General features: G+C 36.8%; 1 protein-coding gene across 1 annotated transcript; it reads right to left on the minus strand.

The window, feature by feature from the left end:
* Positions 1–786: 786 nt before the first annotated feature.
* LOC110791882 (probable cadmium/zinc-transporting ATPase HMA1, chloroplastic) lies at positions 787–17,701 on the minus strand. Its single transcript, XM_021996651.2, has 13 exons — positions 16,939–17,701; positions 15,868–16,018; positions 15,167–15,351; positions 14,243–14,389; positions 12,046–12,241; positions 11,258–11,370; positions 6,223–6,464; positions 4,561–4,666; positions 3,810–3,974; positions 2,699–2,915; positions 1,582–1,769; positions 1,408–1,494; positions 787–1,328 (listed from the first exon to the last, which is right to left on the minus strand). Exons 1-13 carry the CDS (start codon positions 17,452–17,454, stop codon positions 1,146–1,148), a joined length of 2,496 nt encoding a protein of 831 aa, XP_021852343.1. The 5' UTR covers positions 17,455–17,701; the 3' UTR covers positions 787–1,145.
* Between the last annotated feature and the right edge of the window lie 4,231 nt (positions 17,702–21,932).

Consider the following 21,932-nt stretch of genomic DNA (forward strand, 5'->3'; position numbering starts at 1 on the left):
AAACAACGTAACAAAAGGCAAAAAGAAGAAAAAGGTGGAAATTGGTACGAAAGCACTCAATAAATGCACAACTAACATCCTCACCCCATTTGAAAATTTAAACGCACAACACAAACTTAGAAACACACACATTTTGATGTTGACAACAAGACGAAGAAGACTACGTAAACTACGGCGAAAACAAAATTAACCAAACCACCAACGATATCGACGTGAGCCATTCAACCACCAACCAAAAAAATTGACGTATTAAGCAGTTAAACAGTCATGGAACATGCACACGCCGTATTCAGATCCGGTGTCGTAAAATACAATAAGGATTTGTTTGGCAGAAAGGAATTGGAAGGAAAAGAAGAGAAAAGAAAAATATGATTTTAATGTTTGGTTCCAAAAATTAAACGAGATTTGATGGGAAATAGAAGGAAAACATCATTAAATGAATCTTCAGTTTTATTTCCTCCCAACAGTGAAAAATTTGGAAAAAAAGAGAAAATTAAAAGCTGTCAAATAATTTTTTTTTTCTTTTCCACCTCACTTCCTTCCATCAAGCCAAAGAACGTAAAATAAATTAAGTTTTCTTTCCCTTATTTTCCTTTCTCTTCCCTTCTTTTCCTTCTTCCTTTCCTTTATTAATGTTGTACCAAACAAAACCTAACTTGGTAATATCCGAACTGTAAATAATCATCTGCGGTAAAATAATTCATCGAGTAGAATGGCGATACAGAAATTTGCATAAAAGGAATTACTTCCAAGTTCCAAAGACTATAAACATATGCAGAAAATGAGGGAGAGTGAACACAGAGTTTTAGATAAATGTTCTCCTGCATAGTTGCATTCCAAAGCCAACTAATTAGAGGCCGGAAAAACAAATAAAGGAAGTAGATGCTTGTCATAACAAAAAAACAAGTTCACCATTTACTATGTTCCTGGGTTAGAATCAGTAGCAGAGGGAAAGAAGGGTGATTTTTCTTGCAGTCTAGTATATTATTAGACTTTACAAATGGCAAGAGTAGGAACAGAGGAGATTAGGGCAACCTAATACTAGTTTATATTTTCAATTCAATACGTGATGTACAAAAGTTACTATATCAGCATTTACACTATACGACGATAAGCTTCAAAATGGCAAAAGGCAAGAAAGCACCTTATTGCAGATGCGCTGTTTGAATGGTGCCTGAGCTGGTGACTTGTTGCTGTATTTTGTTTGTAACAGCTTTGCAATTATCGAGAAGATGATGGAGATCTTGCTTCCAAGACCACGTGGGATCGTTTAAAGCGCGTATTGAATTGGCACAAACAAGAAGGGTGCCACCTTCATGCAGAAGAACCTGCATATTTTACCAAATATGAAACCGTATCTATAAAACAGAACAGGAAACGAATAGCAGTTATAGCAGAGGTTCTTACTGTTAGCCAAAGTGGAAGATATCCTAAGACAGATGGTAGAGAGGCTAAAATAATCGCAGATAGTGCAAGGCCTACATTTTGCTTGACCTACAAGAAACAGATACAAAATTACAAATGAAACTAATGATAAATGGATTGAATGAAAGGTTTAGGTAAAGCAATGCTCAAACATACCAGTGACGTTGTTTGGCGAGCTTTGGCTATACAGAATGGAACTCCTGAAATGTTGTCTTGCAGTAGAAGGACATCTGAAACAGCAATGGCAGTGGCACTAGCACGCTGAGCAAGTACTATACTGACAGCGGCAGCTGCTAATGCAGGGGCATCGTTAATACCATCTCCAACCATTATGAGGCCTTCACCTGTGTTTTAACACAAAATAAGTCAAGGAAGGGCTCAGGAAATTTAACAGAAGGAATGAAGAGTACTAATTAGATGTGCTGGATGCATTTCTATAATCGCACATAAGAAACATATAAAGATGGTAATTAAAAGCCGATTGAGAAAATTGTGACATAATAATTCACTGTAAGGCTTAATCATACATATTAATCCATCAAGCAAAGTCTTAATGTTTTGAGTGAAAACTGAAAAGTAGTTTTGATGGAAAGAACGGATCAAAGAAGCAGATGAGCATTGACTTTAAGCAGCATGGCACACTTTCAAAAGAGTACTCTCGAGCTAGCACGTGTAGGGAAAAAGGCAAACCTAAAGCTAAATGAAAGTTCTACCGTTTCTAATTATGACGGTGTTAAGCTCACAATCTAGTGCAAGCTCATAAAACGTAGACAAATAGAAGTTCCCATCGTTTCCAATTCAAATGTGCCAAGGCTCACAATCTTAAACCCAATGTGGGACTACAAACAACTTAGAAGATGGCTCTTGACTATCATCCCAGTATCTGCTTGCCCTTACTGTTTTTTTTTCATCACTCATTCTCAACAAGATAAATGTCAGATCAATGCAGACTAAGGGCAAGGCCTTCCATTTATCGTTAGGAAAGTCCGCAATACCGGCATGCTAAACAACAGGGGAACAAAGAGGTAAATAAGATGCATATGAAAAGGTTAAATATTCTTAACCACAACCTTTTAGAACCAACACAGACTAAGGGAGGTATTCAATTTGACGTTAGGAAAGAAGGAAAATCCAGATTATGGAAAAGTGTTTCTTGTGCTGAACAGCAGGGGAAGTGGGGAACAAAGAGGTGCATACAACAAGGTTAAATATTCTTTACCACGGGAGAACATTTTAGAACCCCTTGCTACAGAGAATCCAACATTACGCTTACCTGTCTCTCTTGATATACGCACTACATGATTGAGTTTTTCTTCAGGCTTCAAGCTACAATGAACTTCAGTGATGCCCACAGCATTTGCAACTCTCAATGCACTTGATTCGTGATCGCCAGTTAACATCATCACCCGGAACTTTACATAATCTCGTAACCATCCAATGACGTCAACAACTCCAGGCCGTGGTTCATCCTCGAAATGGAACAATGTAACCTGAACGGAGTTCAAGCTAGTGTCATCACGTAAGAGACAACATAAAACATCTTGTACCTGTTAATCCAGTGTACTGGAGCCTCCACAAACTTCACCTTGCCAGTGAATTCTGAGCAGAAATCATTTATGGCAACAAACATCTAAGATTAAACAAAATGCAACACTCCTTTCTTAACATTTCTGACAAAAGAACCCTCAGGTCAAACTCACCACATACATTATTTCTACCGAAAAAGAGTTCTTTTAGAGCCCCCATTTAACTTCCTGATTAATATTGTTAAAAAAAATCCTAATTAATTTCCTCCCTTGGCCTCTTCTCCTTTTCTTCCATTTCTATGCTGACACCATTGCTGAAGATTCGTTCAATGAAGCATAGTTACCGAGTCTACTCAACAAAAACAAGGGAAGAGTATCATTATCACACGGATTTGACTTGGGTAAAGGTGAATTTCGAAGGTATTTTTCTTGCTTTTGTCCTTTCAAATGCCAAATTAGTCAAGAATGGTGTTTAATTAAATGGGAGGAATTGGAGGTTGAGTTTCTCAATTCCGATCAGTTTTGTGACTTATTTGTCGCCGTTGTGATTTAAATACCAAATTGTCACCTGTGACACTTTTTTTTTACCAATTTGGTCAAATGTTCGGGTGTTTGGCTACCAAGCACTTAACTGCTACTTTGGCGGTAGTCTGTTAACTACCATGTTTTTGAACCTTTATAATATTACCTAAAATATTAATATATCTCAAATGGAGCATATAGTAACATAGTCAAGAGTGATGCAAAAACCATGGAAAATCCCCTTTTGGGAATGTCAAGCTGCAACACTTTTGTCATCTTAATTCAATGTTATGACAATATATCTCAATTAAAAAGTTTGTTCAAAACTTAAAATACCTTTTCATTCACTGAAAGAGCAGCATGAACAAAGTCATTTCCGTAGGTTGATGTGATCACAGCTTCCTTAATCTTTCGCGATTCATCTTCAGTTTTGCAAAGTGAAGCAATATAGTCCACAGAGCCCAAAGTTGCTTTTACTGGTTCACCTCTTCCTATTCCTGACTACAAATAGTAAAAATCAGTCAACAGTATTGACACAAGTAAGTAAAAAACTAGTGCATTACAGTGATTACACAAAATGGAAAACTGCTAATAATCAAGTGATTCGTGCGTAGAAGAGGGGAGGGTTCAATGAAGAAGTTCAAAAAATATGATGTAATGCATCGGATATAGGGCAAGGACATAGTACTATAGAAGGTATTGTAAAGATTCATTTAAGCCTTAGAGGTAGCTTAAGCAATGAGAAGAAGAAAATCAGTTAGAGGAGTTCCAGTTTATAACACATGGTTGGTGTAATGCATCGGGTATAGGGGAAGGGCATTTTAGGAATAGTCATTATAATTCAGTTAGAGGCAGCTTGAGCAACAAGAAGAGAGAAATCAGTTAGTCTATAACAGGATGAGTTGAATGAGAGAAAAGGCGTAATGGATATTATTAAGAGTTTCTTTTGTTTCATTTACACTTTGGAATAGAACAAGCCTCTCGAAAGCTGGTATCATATTTTATTCCCGACTTCTTCTTCCTTCAACTTCTGCACATATTTGAAGTTCATGACACATGTCATACATGCTGATACAGATTATATTACCTCATTTCCAGATACCGTGGCAAAAAGACCTCTACCAGGAATAGATTCAAAGTTTTCAACAGAGACAGAAGGTAGGTCTCGGCCCACACTATGATCAACAATAGCTCTGCACAAGCAAGATCATGTATAAATGGTGAGTATTTGCAGAATCAAAGACAAAAAAAAATAAAGTGATAAGGTAAATCCATACAAAGGTGTAGTGCAAAATTGCAAACCACAAAACCAAGTACACGAGTCTTTTCCCCATCTCTGTTCTACAAGGTAACTTCTGAGGTCTTTGACCTTATGGTGTTCCCCTTACGAATAGTCTAAAAAGCCCCAACTAATTACAAAATATATTAATTGTAAAATACATTAAAAGGGAAAACAGAAAAATAAGTGTTTAAATGCAAAACACACAAAAAAGTAAATTACGTCATAAATGAAAATAAGGCCAAAAAAAAAACTCAAAAAGGAATATCATGTAATTAGGGAAAAAGTCAAATAATATCAAAATCAAATCTCAATTACAGCAAAATATAAACTAATCATTACATTTGACAGCAAAATACGGGCTTTAAAGCCCAATCAAATTTCTCAATCACAGCAAAGGAGAAAAAAATACCAAGAAATATTCCGGAAATTATTACAATGGTCAAAATCACCAAAGAATTAAATACGGAAGAACTAAAACTTCTTATTCGATGGCCAAGAGTGTTACATTGTTGCACTATTTAGACGTTTTTAATAGAGATGATGTCAAATTTTTCTTTAGAGGAGCTTTGTGAATAATATTTTTTACCTGTTTTTTGATGTAACTAAATGTAATAACATGACTTTGCATTTTATCAACTTCCTCACGACTTTTAATAGAAGTAAGGACACATCATAAAATGAATGTGCCAAAGCATTTGTTCATTTCTTGGCTGGTAGTGGTAGCTCTTGACAACCTGAAAAAAAGGGAGAGACTGAAGAGAGCAGGTGTATGCGAGGACAGTGCTTGCTTTCTATGTGGCACAAGTGACGAGAACACTCATCATCAATCTTCAGATGTAGCATACATATAATAAAACATCAAGAAGAATGCTGGGACAATATTCTGGACTATTTGTTGTACTCCCTCCGTCCCGGAATACTTGACCTGTTTTCCTTATCGGGCCGTCCCTTAATACTTGACCTGTTTCTAAAAATGGAAATATTCTAACAATATTATATTATTTCTCACTCCACCCATATTAACCCACCTACCCCCTACTCCATACAAAAAATAATTAAAAATTCAACCCCTACTCTCCCCCAACCCCACCCCTTTACACATTTACCACTAACTACAATAAAATAATATCCCACTATCAACTACTACCTATTAAATTAAATAAGTCAATTCAAGTCCCTTAAACTCGGTGCCGGTCAAACCGGGTCGAGTATTCCGGGACGGAGGGAGTAGCATATTTCCATAAACCAGAAAGAATTGATAGAATATGTCCGACTCAAAAGAATTGACACAGTTAACAAGTATAGCATTCTTGCACTGGGAAGAAAATTAGAAGACATCATACATCCTCAAAATTACAGTAAGACCACTTTGCTGGTGCAGCTGGTATATAAAAGGACGAGAGGAAATTAAAAGAAAGAAGGCCTTTTTCAAGGTTACTAGGGGCATATAGTTTAACGACACCGTACCTTCCAATTGGATGAGTTGTTCCCTTTTCCATGGCAGCAGCAACAGCCAGAGCTTCTTTTTCACACGTGGGTATACAGCAAGCACCAGTTTTAGATTTATCCTCAGCAACATGATGGCCGTGAATTTGTTCAATTGCCTTACATTTGAGCTCCCCAGTCGTCAGCGTTCCAGTTTTATCAAATGCAATAGTGTGGCAAGAAGCTAGAGCATCCAACACATGGCCACCTTTCAGCAGTATACCCTGAAATGACAGAAAGTAGCCAGAGAAATGGAACGTGATGTATTAGCTGGCTTAAGAGATTGAAGTAAGAACCACTCTCACCTGGAAGCTAAATTAATATAATCATAACCTCCCAAGACGAGAGAGGTTAATTTGGAAGTCCCATTTTCTGATCAAAGAAGAGGAAGACAAAGATGAACAGGTAGAGAAGCTTTCAAGTGTGATGGGGGCAACAAGGGTAGTTTGTTACAATTATGCCCATGTGATAAGCCAAAAAGTATGAGATGAAGTGGCAAGATTTTGGGATTAAACCATAGTGTACAAATTTCACTCCTCGTTGTAACCATAATAAAGTGTATTTTAAAATTTAAACCATAGGGTCCATTATTTTAAACCAAAAATTTAAACTCAGTGGAGGAAACAAAAGGTAAGGGTACATGTCTAATTTAAACCACAAAATTTGGCACTACAAAAACAACCCAAAGAAGAAAGTCGGACTGAAAAAAAACAGAGGAATTACTAAACAAGGGAAAGAGGCAAATGCAAGGGTAGTAGCAAATGCAATGGTAGTATGCTCCAGAACGTGTTTGTCAGTTTTCACTCTATAAAATAGCATGATACTTGGATTATAACAGCAATTCTACTGATTTATTTAACAGCTTGATTTTGTATACAAAGAAAGGATAGGAAGGGAATGCAAGGAAAGGGAAGCAGTGTTTCCAGTATTTGGTTTAATTGGTAGGAATTGAAACAGCTCCTTGCTTGGTTGGCTAATTATACAAGAATCAAAAGGAAGTGAAGGGAGTTTATATGATTAACTTTCTTACCTTCCAAATTCCGAGTGGGAGGAAAGTAAGAAAATTAGAAATAATTATGACCCGTCATTTCCTTTTTTTCCCTTGAAATTTCCATATAATTAACCGACGACAGTAGGGCTCCAAATAACTACCTTCTAAAACACTTTCCTTTTAATTAATTACCTATTAGCTAAAAAAAATGGCCTGATTTGACCCTCAATTGATCACCATACTCTAAATTGACCAGTGAGGGTAGTGACCATCCGGTATCACATTTGATCGATAAAGTGGTGATAAATGAAGATTTGAATAAGGATATTTTTTAGCTTAAACGCAGTAAATTAACAGAAAAAATGTTGTAAAAGGTAGTTAATAATAAAAAAAATCATAAAAGGTCTCCTCTGTCCATAAGAGTTTTCACATTTGCCTTTTCAGTCTTCAAGCCCAATTTTGACAATAACTATTTTGAATTGGCATACTAATAAAATATCATTAAAAGATAATATTTGAAAAGTACATATCACACATTATTTTCAGGATCTACATAAACCTTTATAGTAGTATATTTTATTAACTCAAATTTGATAAACTTTGACCTTGAATGTGTAAAATATTAGAGCAAAGGGAGTACTTAATTTCAAAATGGGCGCTACCAAAGGTTGTCTTATGATAAGTCGGAAGGGGGAGATTTGTTGGTTATTCCTCCTTATATGGAAAATATAATTAATAAATAATAAGAGAAAAAGAATGAGAGAAATAAAAAGAGAGAAAAAGAAAAATAAGAAACTATTATTCAGCGATAATTTGTATCATCAGTTTTTCAGTAATAGGCTGATTATAAATATGTAATTAGATTGATAGTTAACAATATTCAAAAATCGTAACATAGTTCAAATATATAGAGAAACATTACATTTTGAGAATATACCATCGAATATTAGTTTATATTTTATAAACACTTTGTGAGTTATTTTTATTATATTAAAGAGATATAATTGTTAGCCTGATTTGTTTACACACGAAGGGAAAACAAATATTATTCCCGCTGCAAGATTATTTGTAATCTTTCTCAACAGTCTGGTATCAGAGCCGGATACGTACATATATGTTGTCGTATACAACAAAATGGGACATTCGATGGTAAGCCTATCAGGAATGATTAAATTGACGTCATCCAACTATTGCATGTGGAAGTCTCGAATGGAGGATATCCTTTATTGTAAGGATTTAAAGATCAAACCATTGAAGACATACAAAAACCAGGAAAATCAAACCATTGAAGACATACAAAAACCGGAAAAATCTACAACATCCCATGAAGAATTGTCTATATAAATCAATTTCCTTCTCCAGACGCAATTGATGGTCACGGGGGAGAAGTACATCAAGATGATAAACCTCATGATGATGAGAATGTTGAACATATTCCACAACAAAAAAAATCAATCATCTCATGAAGCAGAATTAAGAAGCGAGATAGACGACTTCCACCAAAATTGGCTGGAGGCGAAGGGGGAGAACCAAAGTCCTATGAAGAGGCTTTGAGAGACGTACATCAAAAAAAGTGGGTGGAAACCATGCAAGATGAGATAAAATCAATGAGAATCACACATTTGATTTGGTGCAACTACCAAAAGGGCGACGAGCACTCAAGAATAAGTGGGTGTTTTGATTAAAGACCAAAGAAAATAATCCACAACCAAGATATAAAGCTAGCTAGTCGTGAAGGGGTTCAGTCAAAAGACATGTATTGACTTTGAAGAAATTCACCAGTGATGAAAATGTCGTCAATACATGGTCTACGCATCGTAGCATGCATGAATTTGGGAATCGAACAACTAGATGTGAAAACAGCCTTCCTAAATGGTGATTTGGAAGAAGAAATATATATGGAACAACTTGAGGGATTTCAGGTTAAGGGAAAGGAACACATGGTATGTCGTTTGAATAAGAGCTTGTATGGCTTAAAGCAAGCACCGCAACAAATGGTATCAAAGCCAATGGTACGGTTGGGAGAACGTGCATACAATGGTAGACCCCATGGTCGTGCTTGCTGGAGCACGCATGTGCAGAGCGCTGTAGCTCTAGGGCGTTGGTGCAAGTCTTTGGTGGTATTTTGTATGGTTCTCGAAGATGGGCGACTCAATTATTGCATGTTCACACGACAAATCCTCACAATAAAGGATATCCTCCATTCGAGACTTCCACATGGAATAGTTGGATGGACGTCAATTTAATCATTCCTGATAGACTTACCATCGAATCTTCCAATTTGCTATATACGACGATGCATATGTACGTATCCAACTCTGATACCAGAGTGTTGGGAAAGATTACTAATAATCTTGCAGTGTAAATAATATTCGTTTTCCCTTCTTGTGTAAACAAAATAAGCTAACAACTATATCTCTATAATATAATAAAATAACTCACAAAGTGTTTAAAAAATAAAACTAATATTCGATGGTATACTCTCAAAATGTAATATTTCTCTATATATTTGAACTATGTTACAATGTTACAATTTCTGAATATTGTTAACTATCCATCTGATTACATATTTATAATCAATCGCTGAATAATTTGCCGGTAATTGTTTCTTACTTTCTTATTTCTTTCTTTCTTTTTCTCTCCTTCTATTTCTCTCATTTTTTTCCTCTTATTCTTTACTAATTAATCTTTTCCAAATAAAGAGGAATAACCAACAAATCTCCCCCTTCCGACTTATTATAAGACTTTTGATAAACCCGCTTCCTCTCGACATACATCAAGCTTTTGCATGATATTTGGTCATCATATCTGAGCCATCTTGAGAGGTTCATATAGATATTAAAGTTAACGACATCTTAAAGTAGGCTATAATTAGTGTATTTCATCAAAGGTCATTTAGTTCCCTACTCCAAATATACAAGATGGCAGCTTCTAAGAAACCCTTGTATCCTTCCTTAAACAAAATGAACAAGCAGCTAGCTAAAGACATATTTCCAAATCCGATGGTATAAACATCATGTTGCAAACATCCCACTTAACCGGCCCTTCTCTGCCCCGAATGTAAATCAACCAACTCTTTAGAGCTAAGGCTATTGAATGGGGACCCAAGCAATTGTTTTATCCTCTTAACAGGCAACAATTTACAAAGCAAACCTTCAATCAATACCAACCTAGAGAAGGATTCTTCTTTGTCCATGCACCACCGTCCTACACACTTCTGCACCTATCCTTCGCCTCTCCAGTGACTCCTCTTCCTCTCTCTTTTTCAGATGTCAAATGTCTGGAGACAACTCATCATCACAATTCACAAACAAGTGAACCAAAATCTGTCATATCAACACCACTGCTATTACACTTAAAAGTCACGATTTGATGTGTCTACGATTTAAATGTATTTTTTGATTGCCTTTCTCTGTTCTAATAAGGAAAAGAAAAGAGGAACAGTGAGATTAGGAAAGGAGTAAACCACCTTCCCAACAAGAAAACAGGAATGAAAATATTGTGCTGCCATTGCTGAAAGTGTTTTTACTGGATGGTTGTCAGGGGTAAAAAGTACGAGGATTATGTTGGCTAAAGTTTTGTTGCTGGAATTGTTCACTGGAAGGTTGGCAGGGATTAAACTCGCTATTGTTTCGTTGCTGATTGTTCACCGTAGGGTTTCCCGAGATACTCGCTACAGTTTTGGATAAATTGTGAAGGGTGCATGGATGGAGGTTGTATAAATGACGACGCGTAATTAGGGACTTGATTCTCATTCATAGGTTAATAGGTACTCTTTATATAGTATAACCTATTTCTGCAACCAATATCACCACCCATGATAACAGCAAAATGATTTTCCCTATTAGATGTACGAGTGGAAATAAAGTCAAACACAGCATTTTGTCAGGAAGTAATGCAATTTGGGATTCAAAATAGATTGCATTCACCTGAATTGTCATTAGTACACACTAGAAAGTAGAAACCAATTGCTGACACAAAATAGAAAAATGCTTGCTATACCAACAGTAAAACTTTAATACTTACCTTCTTAGCACAAGCACTGATTGCAGTAGCATAAGCTAATGGAGCCACAGCCAAGGCACATGGAGATGCTGCAACCATAAGTCCCAGAGCTCTGTAAATAGATCCCCTGCAAACTACAAACATGTAATCATGATCAGAAAAATGACTGTAAATCATAAAAATAAATAAATCATGATAGCTAACAAGATGAATGCAATAGAAACTAATATACCAATCAAAATGAGGGTGGCATATTAAGCTTCATTGAAAATAGAGCTAGGAATGACTGTCATGTAAGTTAAATGAGATGATTCACGATTTGTTTTATTTTTGTGCGTTTAATCTATATTCAATATGAAAATGAAACAGCTCCGATCATTCAGATAGCCACAAGAAGAATTTGTTTTGTTTTGCAGGTAATTTAAAGCTATCGTGAATCATCTCATTTAACTTCTGCATTATGAAGAGCAAAGGTTACATAATACAAATTACAAAACACATCTTTCATTTATCATTCTCTACATGGATGTGCACATGCATGGCACGTACAACTGGTGGACCAGTGCATGATCCAGGTAACAAACAGTGTCAGTTTACTTTCCGTATTTAATGAAAAACTTCTAAAGAAAAAAGGCCACTCAGACACACACACACACACACACAAAGAAAGAAAGAAACTTAGAGACATCCAACAAAATAACTTTCCAAATTCCAATTCATATGCAGTATTTATCAACATCATGAATCAATGAGCAGTTCAATCTTCAAAGAGAAATTCAATCTATGTGCATACATTTCCTCTGTATTACCTGGTGTGCTGAAAAATGGCCATTTGAAAATAAGAGGTCCTATGAGAGCAATGGCAACTGATAGAACCATAACCACTTTACTGTATTGTTCACCAAAATCATCCAGCCATCTCTGAAGCTTTGGTTTATTCTGGTGAGCTTCTTCAGTCAACTGGACTATCCTGCTTAACATAGAATCCTTCCAGGTCTTCAAAACCTGATTCGAATCTTTAAGTTAGTGCAAAGCAAACAAAGCCAACAGAGATTAATGTATGCAGGGGGAAGGAAGGGGGGGGGGGGGGGGTCTAAGAATTGTACGGAGTACAACTTCTTTCTTTTAATTCTATGATACCTTTCCTCCTACAATATCCCACACAGTACCTCTGTGGTTTTAACTTCTACAAGATAATATTTGGTTGGCCTTACACAATTTATACAAAGAATACTTTTTCAACTAAAAGTTCAAATATTATTCTCTGGTTATCTTCACAGCTTCAGTTCTTAGACTGAATGACTGATCCTATTATGGGGTTAACAAGATATCACCATAAACAAACAAAACAAAGTTTAACTGATACACAAGGTAAATATTGAAGATTTGAAGAAGCAATCAAAAATTTACCAGGTTTAATTCATTACTACATAGCAGAGGTAAGTGTCCCTCTGCAAACATCCTACATCCTAGCAGGAAGCATATGGGTGATAATCCAAACCACCAATGTTCGAACCTTGCTGGTGTGTGTGTCACTGTGAGAAGATCCTTCTTCCCCTTCTCATTACCCTTCTCACGGGAATCACATATTTCTTAAGCGGGAAAGCTGGCGGAGCCGGGAATTCTGGTTTTGGGGGGTGGGGGAGGGGGGGGGGGGGGGGGGGTGGTAATACAATCCTGCCTTTTTGTACACACTTTTCATTTTGAGATGCTTTTTTATGTGCCCACTTTTACTTTATTCTATTTTGGAAAACATATCTTATTATCTTACCCCTTACCTCACAATATTTACAACTTTCCGGCGCTTCCACTCACTCTCTTACTTTATCAACATTTTCTTACACCCCTCACCTCTTCTAGAAACAAGATTCTACAATAAATGGGACATACAATTAGTAAAAGGAGTATCTTCATTTTTGGGGTGAAAAAAATAGTACAACAAGGAAGAAATAAAAGTAATTTTGATGACTATCAGTAGACCTGTCAAACGGGTCGGTCGGGTCGGGTTGTAAAAATTTACTTTCGGGTTCGGGTTGAATCGGGTCGGTCACTTTCGGGTTCGGGTTTACAAATGCTTGTTCAAGACCCAGAACTTTCGGGTTCGGGTCGACCCAACGGGTTGAGAGATTTTAAAACGCGCATTATATTTTCATTAATTTAGGTGAAAAATATACAAAATATTGGCACAAGTTAACAAATTTTCCTACGAAAGTTTATATTTTGTCAAATTCAATCATAAAATGGCGTATAATTCAAATTAAAATCATATTACACAGAACAATAGTAAAAACAACGTGTCTTTTATGCTTAAATTTTCTCATAATCTCATTTATTGCTATAAATACAATGATTTTCAATCGGTCGGGTCTAAAACGGGTTCGGTCGGGTTTTGACCCATTCCTTTTCGGGTTGTTCGGGTTCGGATAAAATCGGGTTACGGGTCACAAAATCTTGTTCAGGACCCAGTATTTTCGGGTCGGGTTCGGGTCGGTTTTCGGGTCGGGTCGATTTTTGACAGCTCTAACTATCAGATTTAAAATTGTGACTTGTGAGATAACCCAAAAAAATACAACTTTAAGATTAAACGCACAAAAATAAAGCCATAAGGAATTAAGGACTAGCATAATGTAAAAAGTACAAAAAAAAAGAATCTTGTTACTAGTCTGCATTACTAAGTTGCTTCTCATATACTACCAAGCTTGCCACTATCCAAGTGCTATGTAGTTAATATATTTGGGTAAATTTACATATTTCTTGTCAACCCCCTCTCTCCGTCTCTAAGTGGGAATTCTTGTTTAGTACAAGAGTAGGATCAGTAGGGTTATCATCAGACAATCCAGGTCTGAAGCCCACTTTATACCACTCCCCCCACCCCAGATTTTTTTTAAAGAATTAAAAATAGCAATAGCAATAGCAATGATAGGACAAAGATAAATTTAGAAGTCAATAAATTTATAGAACACTTAATGTCAGAAAAATTCAAGAAAAAGAAAGTTGAAGCAGTACCTTCACTATCAGCATGCCATCCAAATTCCTGGCACCACCAGGAATACTGTCTGCAACATCTCTTTCTATAGGTTTCATTTCCCCAGTCAAGTGCTCTATGGTGATAGTTGACCTTCCTTGTGATACTACAGAGTCCAGAGGCACAAACTAATAAAAAAGCAACATGTCTTGTCAGCACTTCCTAAATTTACATTTATTTAAGAAGAATTCAAATTTTAGAAAACAGGAAACAGTAATTCGATTGTACAACTTGCCACCAAAGGGTATTCCCATTAGCAAGAAATTAAATTCATACAATAATAACCATATAACCTCCAAACAAACAGGGTGATTTCTCTCTATCTGAAAACTGGTAGGCAGCTAATAGCCCAATATATACCTATTACTTGAACTCTTAAAGCAGCCCATGTAGACAAGTGACCCCCTCTTAAAAAAACTTAAGATCTCCCTAACTGCAGGACATTGTCAAGAGGACAATATCTGGCTATCTGCCCAACCAGCAACCAAACATCTTATACTCTAAATCAAACACTCAGCCACCTCCGGGATTCAACGAAGTCGAGAAGTAAAAATTATATATCAAATGCACAAAACCAATTATGTTGCCTTTCTAATTATTTATTTTGTCAAAAGGATTTCTATTTGTTTGCTTTTCAAATTACTTTGAATTGGTGACAGTTTTCAAAATATGTTTTAACAAGTGATTAGACAGATTAGGCCAGTTAAGAAAAACCAGTCCTTCAAGCCCTTTAAATATAATCACGACATTCTCAAAAGAAAATGTCAGTAGCACAATGCACTTTTTATTGAAAATTTTCTACATAGCCATAATGCTTTACTCTATAGCCACCGCATAGAAAAACAATAGGCACAGCACTTCACGTGGCTCCAAACAAAGCCATAATATATACATCGTTGACATACCTCACCAGCTTGAACCAGTACAAAGGAGCCAACCGCTATTTCAGTCACAGGAACCTTCTTGTAAGATAAAGAAGATAAATTAGGTGTCTCATTCTTGTCCACATCCAGAACAAGGGCGGAATCTGGATAAGTTTCCTTCAGCTCTCTGACATCAACCATTGAGCGACTTGTAAAATATTCTTCAGCTGTAGTTCGAATAAGACAATTGACAGGTCAATAAAAAGGATTCCAAAAAGAGATTGACGCAAACTATATACCCAGAGAGTGGCCAAAGACAACTTCCAAGGAACTATATTAGAGCATGTACATTGGTGAAAGCTCTCCAACTAGCTCTCCACTCTCTCTCTACCACCATCCCTCTACAAGATACTCTCAAGAACCTCTTCCAAAAAGCACCAAACATTGGTGGCTTCTTCAAAAGAGCTCTCCAATCTATTTTTTACTATTTGGTGGTCCCATATTATATTCTTTATTCATTCAACCTCACAATTTATTGCCTTTCACAAACAAAGTGACTCCACTTTGCAACAAGAACCAATTCTTGGGGGTGTCTTGGCCAAGAGCTACTCAAGAGCCTCTCAAGAGTCCCAATTTGTCCAAGAGATAGTTCTTGTTGGAGAGCTACTTGGAGAGACACTCTAAGAGCCCCAATGTAGATGCTCTTAGGCATATGAATTATATAGTCAAATTGAACATATTACCTATATGAGCCAAATTAAACATAGCAATGAGCAATCCGCCTTCCAAGGGGTTTCCCATAAACACTGATGCAAAGGCAGCAAGAGCCATGAGGACATGAATGTTAACTTTTCCACCAGAGATATCAATAAGAGCATCAAGTGATGCTGACACCTGACACACAAAACTAGTGATTATAAGATATTTATAAGGGGATACAAAAACCAAAAAACATATACTAATAAATAGTTCCCCCTTAGAAGATTATGATAATAAAGCAGAAGATGAGAAACAGCCATTTGACACCGGTAGGTAAAGGGTTCACGTATTTCTCTCAAAGTCCGCTTGAATAGTCACTAATTCTTTTAATCGCTTCTATCTTTTCATTGAAAAATAAAAATTTCAGCAGAAACTAACTACCCAAGGCCATACCCTGCCAACAACTTCTCCTATTATTGAAATGGGTGATACGGAGTACTAGTTTTGAGATGGAAGGTGTACTCGATACTCTTGGAGTTTCAATGCAATTAACATCACTGGCACACTCAATTAAAACTCAAGATTAAAATTTAAGGATCCATGCTCCACGAAAATTTAAGGATCCACGCTCCACGATCAATGATGGATCGATACTACACCTCAAAGGCTAAAACTAGGCACTACAACCTACACATAATCTATGTCTCTGATTCCATATTTCTACTTCATCACATCCAGGGAATTTTTTGACTAACTTGAAATGACAGTGTTACTCTTTTCTAAGGAAAAATAAAACAGTACTCCGCTAGTACACTTTTAGAGTGTAAACTGGTCTATGCCGGTAAGACAAGCTTACCCAATGGTGGCAAACTGTGAATCATAATAATTCCCATTACTACTGTCATTACACAGGTAACTCCGTATCATTGATACTGGAACAATTGAAAAATTACACGAAACCACGAATTAGCAATTGTTTTCTACAATTTCAACTGCAAGACACTCCAATTCAATGTGCGTAAATTTTCACCATAAAATTCATAAACCCTACCTCGAAACAACAACAATAAAACTAGAAAACGCAAATAAATTAACTGAAAAGAAGAATCGATTACCCCAACAAGAGGAAAACCGATGAAAATGAAGGCGTTTTGCAAAGGTTTAACCAGATATTTAGGAACCAAGTAAGGGGAAACAGCAGCAGCAAGAAACAATCCCATAGCACAGCAACACAACTGCATGTTTTCCCTTAAGAAATTGGCTAAGTCTACCCACCCTACCGCCTTCGCAAACTGAAACACCCTTTCCTGAGACTTGCTCAATTTCGCGTCGCCGCCTCCGTGATGGTGGTGGTGGTGGTGGCCATGACCATGATCATGGGCATGACCATGGTGATGATGATCATGGCCAAGGCCATGACCCTGGTGATGATTGTGAGACGCGACGGATTTCACAACACATTTGCGGAAATTGGGGGTGAATGAGAGGCGATTAAGATGAGGGAGGAAGGGTTTATGACGAATTGTTGAGGAGACGAAGAAATGGCGGGAATTATTGCGAAAAGGCGAGAAATTAGGATTGCAATTTAAGGATTGGAGGCCATTAGAAAGGGGGAGAGTGAGAGTTTCCATTGTTATATGAGGATTGATTTGAGCGGGTTTTCAAATGTATGGGAGAAGCATTTTTGCAGGTCGATCTCTCTCTCGGAAGTATCGACCACTATTTCACTCTCCTTCTTCAAGCTGATGAAGAGGAAGAAGACGAAGAAGTGAGAGCAGAGAAGAAAGTCGTCAGTTGAGGAGGAGGAGATGTTGCAATGGAGACCACATTATGTGCTGCAGATGTGCACATCTGCCTTTGCTAACTTGCGCATTCACTAGGGTGGGTTGGGTGACCATATTTCTACGAGTTAAAGATAAAGAATGGGGTCTCACTAGAGCTGTCAAAAATCGACCCGACCCGAAAACCGACCCGAACCCGACCCGAAAATACTGGGTCCTGAACAAGATTTTGTGACCCGTAACCCGATTTTATCCGAACCCGAACAACCCGAAAAGGAATGGGTCAAAACCCGACCGAACCCGTTTTAGACCCGACCGATTGAAAATCATTGTATTTATAGTAATAAATGAGATTATGAGAAAATTTAAGCATAAAAGACACGTTGTTTTTACTATTATTCTGTGTAATATGATTTTAATTTGAATTATACGCCATTTTATGATTGAATTTGACAAAATATAAACTTTCGTAGGAAAATTTGTTAACTTGTGCTAATATTTTGTATAATTTTCACCTAAATTAATGAAAATATAATGCGCGTTTTAAAATCTCTCAACCCGATGGGTCGACCCGAACCCGAAAGTTCTGGGTCTTGAACAAGCATTTGTAAACCCGAACCCGAAAGTGACCGACCCGATTCAACCCGAACCCGAAAGTAAATTTTTACAACCCGACCCGACCGACCCGTTTGACAGGTCTAGGTCTCACCTTTTGAGTTTTTCACCTTTTGGGACCTATACCTTTTTTTTTCACCCTTTGGGATCTCAACTTCACTTTCCGGCAAATTAACTCACCGTTAACTCACCTCTAACCATAGCATAAATAATTAAAAAAAAACAATTTAAAGCAAATTAAAATGACAAAAATTAATGAACGTTGTTGCTGCTACTTGCTTGCTTGCTGCTTCTCTGTCAAATATCTCAAAATAATACAGCAGCCATATCTTAAAAAAAATACAACATCCATATCTTAAAGAAAAATACAGCAGCTATACTTAAAAAAAAAATACAGCAGCTTTCTAGTTACTGCTCTTAAATAAAAATACAACAGTGCATAATTGTTCTAACCAAAAACAAAAGCTTGCTTAATTGTTTTACTGTAATCAGGTTCAGTTTAAGCAAAATTAGGGTCAACTGCTTTAAAAAAAACCAGGTCCAACAAGTTTAAAGAAATCAACAAAATCAGTAGGTTTGCAATCAAGTCCAGTAAGTTTGAAGAACAAAATTTGCAGAACTCGGCGAATTCATCAAGTTTGAAGCCTACATTTCATGACTGGCAGGAAAGAGAATGAATGATTACTCGATTGTTCAGCAGAATTCAACAAGTTGTAATTTTTTATGCTTTTTTTGGTAATTAATTCACTAATTATGTACAAGTAACATACTTGATAATGTAAGCCTCCATGGTCTGTAATTGCTGATGAATTTGCAACTTGATCATGTGAAGTTGTTGATGCAACACTTGTTTGTGATCCAAGTGTGTTAATGAACTACCAAATTATTTCAAATTGTGTTAGTATATATAATAAACGTTGTTGCAAATTTATTATTCATGACATATTGTAAGTAATGAAAACATACTCGATTAAACGAAGACACGATAAAACAAAGACACGAGTATTTGAGCTAAAACGAAGAATCGATACAAACACTTACCATAGCCTGCCTTTGAAAGCCTTTAGGATAAGTGTAAACCCCAACACCTTTGTTGTGCATTGGTACAAATGTCTTTGAATTCTGAGTTGGTGCAAACCCCTGCTGTGCATTCACATACATTGGTTGTTTCCCCTTAGCCTGTTTCTTTTGTTTTGGAGCAACTGAAACCCCTATTTCTGCTTGAGATGCTGTTGTTTCTATTTGTGTTGACTGAGTAGGTGTTGTTGCTGTCTTCTTAGCAACAGGTGGTCCATTTGGTACCTTAAGAGGCATAGAACACTTCCTTTTATTGTGCTCCACCTCCCCATAGTTAGAACACTTGTGAGGCAGTCCCTTCTTGCTCAACTTGATATTATCTTGCACATTTTCTCCAACTAACAGCTTTCTCTTCACAATGGGTCGATTCTGCAACTTCTTACATCCCGGTGCTTCGATGGGTTCGTACATGGATGTTGGCCACTGTTGAGGACCATTGAGAGGCTCTAAAGGAAACAAATAAGCTTTCAGATATGTTTCCTTTGAATACCAGTGGGAAACATAATGTTCGGGATGTTCCATCGCTTTCCATATTGTTGTAACAGCATGGTTGCAAGGCACACCACTTAGTTGCCAAGCATTGCAACTGCATGTTCTATCAAGTAAGCTAACAACATACCGAACTTGAGTTCAGTTCAGTTCAGTTCAGTTCAGTTCAGCTCTAAAGAACATGGCCTAAAGATATGCTACATGGTACGAGGCTCTGCCTCTCCTTTTGCAGAAAAGATCAACTACCACCTAAAACCTACTGATGCTTCACGAAGGGTCACATACTGACATACACTCCGCTCTTTCAAAGGAGTAAGTCAACAAATTATTCGTAGGAAGAAAAGAAGCATAAAGCCACTTTTTTTTAGTAAATTTGTAAACTTCTTTGTTCAAGGATCAATTTGCCAGTACTATTTGGGCATAATGTCATTACTGTGTTCTGCAAGTCATGCATTATAAGTCAAATTGAGTCCCTGCAGACCAGTGGGCACTGCCTCATTATAACATCATTTTTTGAGAGGCTAATTAGATAATCGGCAACGAAAGATTTACATAATAATGACTGGTGTATTTCATTAATCATCATCAAAGTACAAGCTAATGTTTTCGAAAGTCAAACCTATGACATTGTGTCACAAATGACCTTCACAATGTCACCCAAACTTTGACATCCAAAACACCTACCTGCTACAACTACCTACCAACAACTACAACTAACTGCTGCAACTACAAGCTTACCCCTAACTGCAGCAACTACAACTACAAGTTTACAACTACCCGTTGCACTACAATCTCACAACTAACTGTTGCACTACAATCTCACAACTAACTGCTGCACAATATATTCCATCAAAAAAACTACTGCAGCCTAAATCAATCCATCAAAGACTAAGTATCAAGGCTGTTGCTGCTACCAAAAATCAATCCAACTACCAACTACAACCTACTGCTGCTTCTACCAATGCCACCACCTCCTCCAATGACGAAAAGCCTGACAACAAGCCTTCTGATCCTCATAGGGAAGCTTTGGGAACACGCACATGCACTTCCATTCCTCAAGGCTGAACATGAGGGTTTGCTCCAACTAATCCAGACATGGTTCCTAAGGACAGACCACACCAGACATCCAGGTTAGTGAAATTATCGATTATAGGAATTTTGGTGAAATTAAATGAATGATAAGAATTGGTATTCCCCTCTGTTCTACCTCTTTCCCCTGTTCAAGTGTACACAAACCCTAACACGTCTAATGTGCGAATCACACAACTATACACATCATCTATGAAAATTTAACAATTTCTCACATAATCAATGCTAATCCAACACATAATATCAACTTCAAAAATTAAAATTTCAAATTTTTTTGGAAAACCCTAAACCCTAACATATGAAATTGAAACAATCATAATTTTACCAAAAGAACATTAAAGGAACAAAATCAAAATTTCGTACCTTGAGAATGTGGAGTAATTGCTCTGAATTTTTCTGTTTGGGGGCAAGAATCTACCACTGTCTTGGAGTAATTGAAGAGATGGAGACTTTGTTTGAGTTGAATGAACAGAGAAGATAGGAGAGGAAGATAGAGTGTTTGGCACAAAAACGAAATTGTGATTTAGCTCAGTAAAAGGAACGACGTCGTTCTTTTTTTTCCCCTTTCCCTGTGACACGTTGCAAATTCATTGGCTCATTGCTTATTTCACCGCAAATTATACGTTGACACGTGTAAGGGACTAACCTTTTAACCATGGGGACTAACCTTTTAACCATGGGGACTAACCTTTTAGAATATTAGTTAATTTTGATCGGAATATGCTTTACGGGTCCTAAACGGTGAAAAAAAAAGGTATGGGTCCTTAACGGTGAAAAATAGCAAAGGTGAGACCCCATTTGTTATCTTAACTCATATTTCTACGGTTAACTTTACGTTTTTAAACACATACTTTTACTCTTAGTATGACCAAGTTATGTGTGAATAGTGTAAAAAACAAAATAATGTGATACTTATCGAATGAAGTAAGTAACGAAAACTGTACATGATGACACGGTTTTTCTTAAAAAAATTTACTTTGTAACTTAAAAAGTTCACCACTCTCTTCCTCTCTACTCACTCTACAAGTATCATGTGTTTTTTCATTATAATTTATTCG

The sequence above is a fragment of the Spinacia oleracea genome, chromosome 3 (genome assembly GCF_020520425.1).
Source record: "Spinacia oleracea cultivar Varoflay chromosome 3, BTI_SOV_V1, whole genome shotgun sequence".
Taxonomy (NCBI): domain Eukaryota; kingdom Viridiplantae; phylum Streptophyta; class Magnoliopsida; order Caryophyllales; family Amaranthaceae; genus Spinacia; species Spinacia oleracea.

What these genes read in the sequence shown, in the direction of transcription:
- LOC110791882 (XM_021996651.2), bottom strand. Translation starts at nt 17,454, where the DNA reads ATGGAAACTCTCACTCTCCCCCTTTCTAATGGCCTCCAATCCTTAAAT. An exon ending in ATGGCATGCTGATAGTGAAG is followed by an intron (nt 12,242 to 14,242) that starts GTACTGCTTCAA and finishes GATTCGAATCAG; the next exon opens with GTTTTGAAGACCTGGAAGGA. An exon ending in ACAACTCATCCAATTGGAAG is followed by an intron (nt 4,667 to 6,222) that starts GTACGGTGTCGT and finishes TTGCTTGTGCAG; the next exon opens with AGCTATTGTTGATCATAGTG.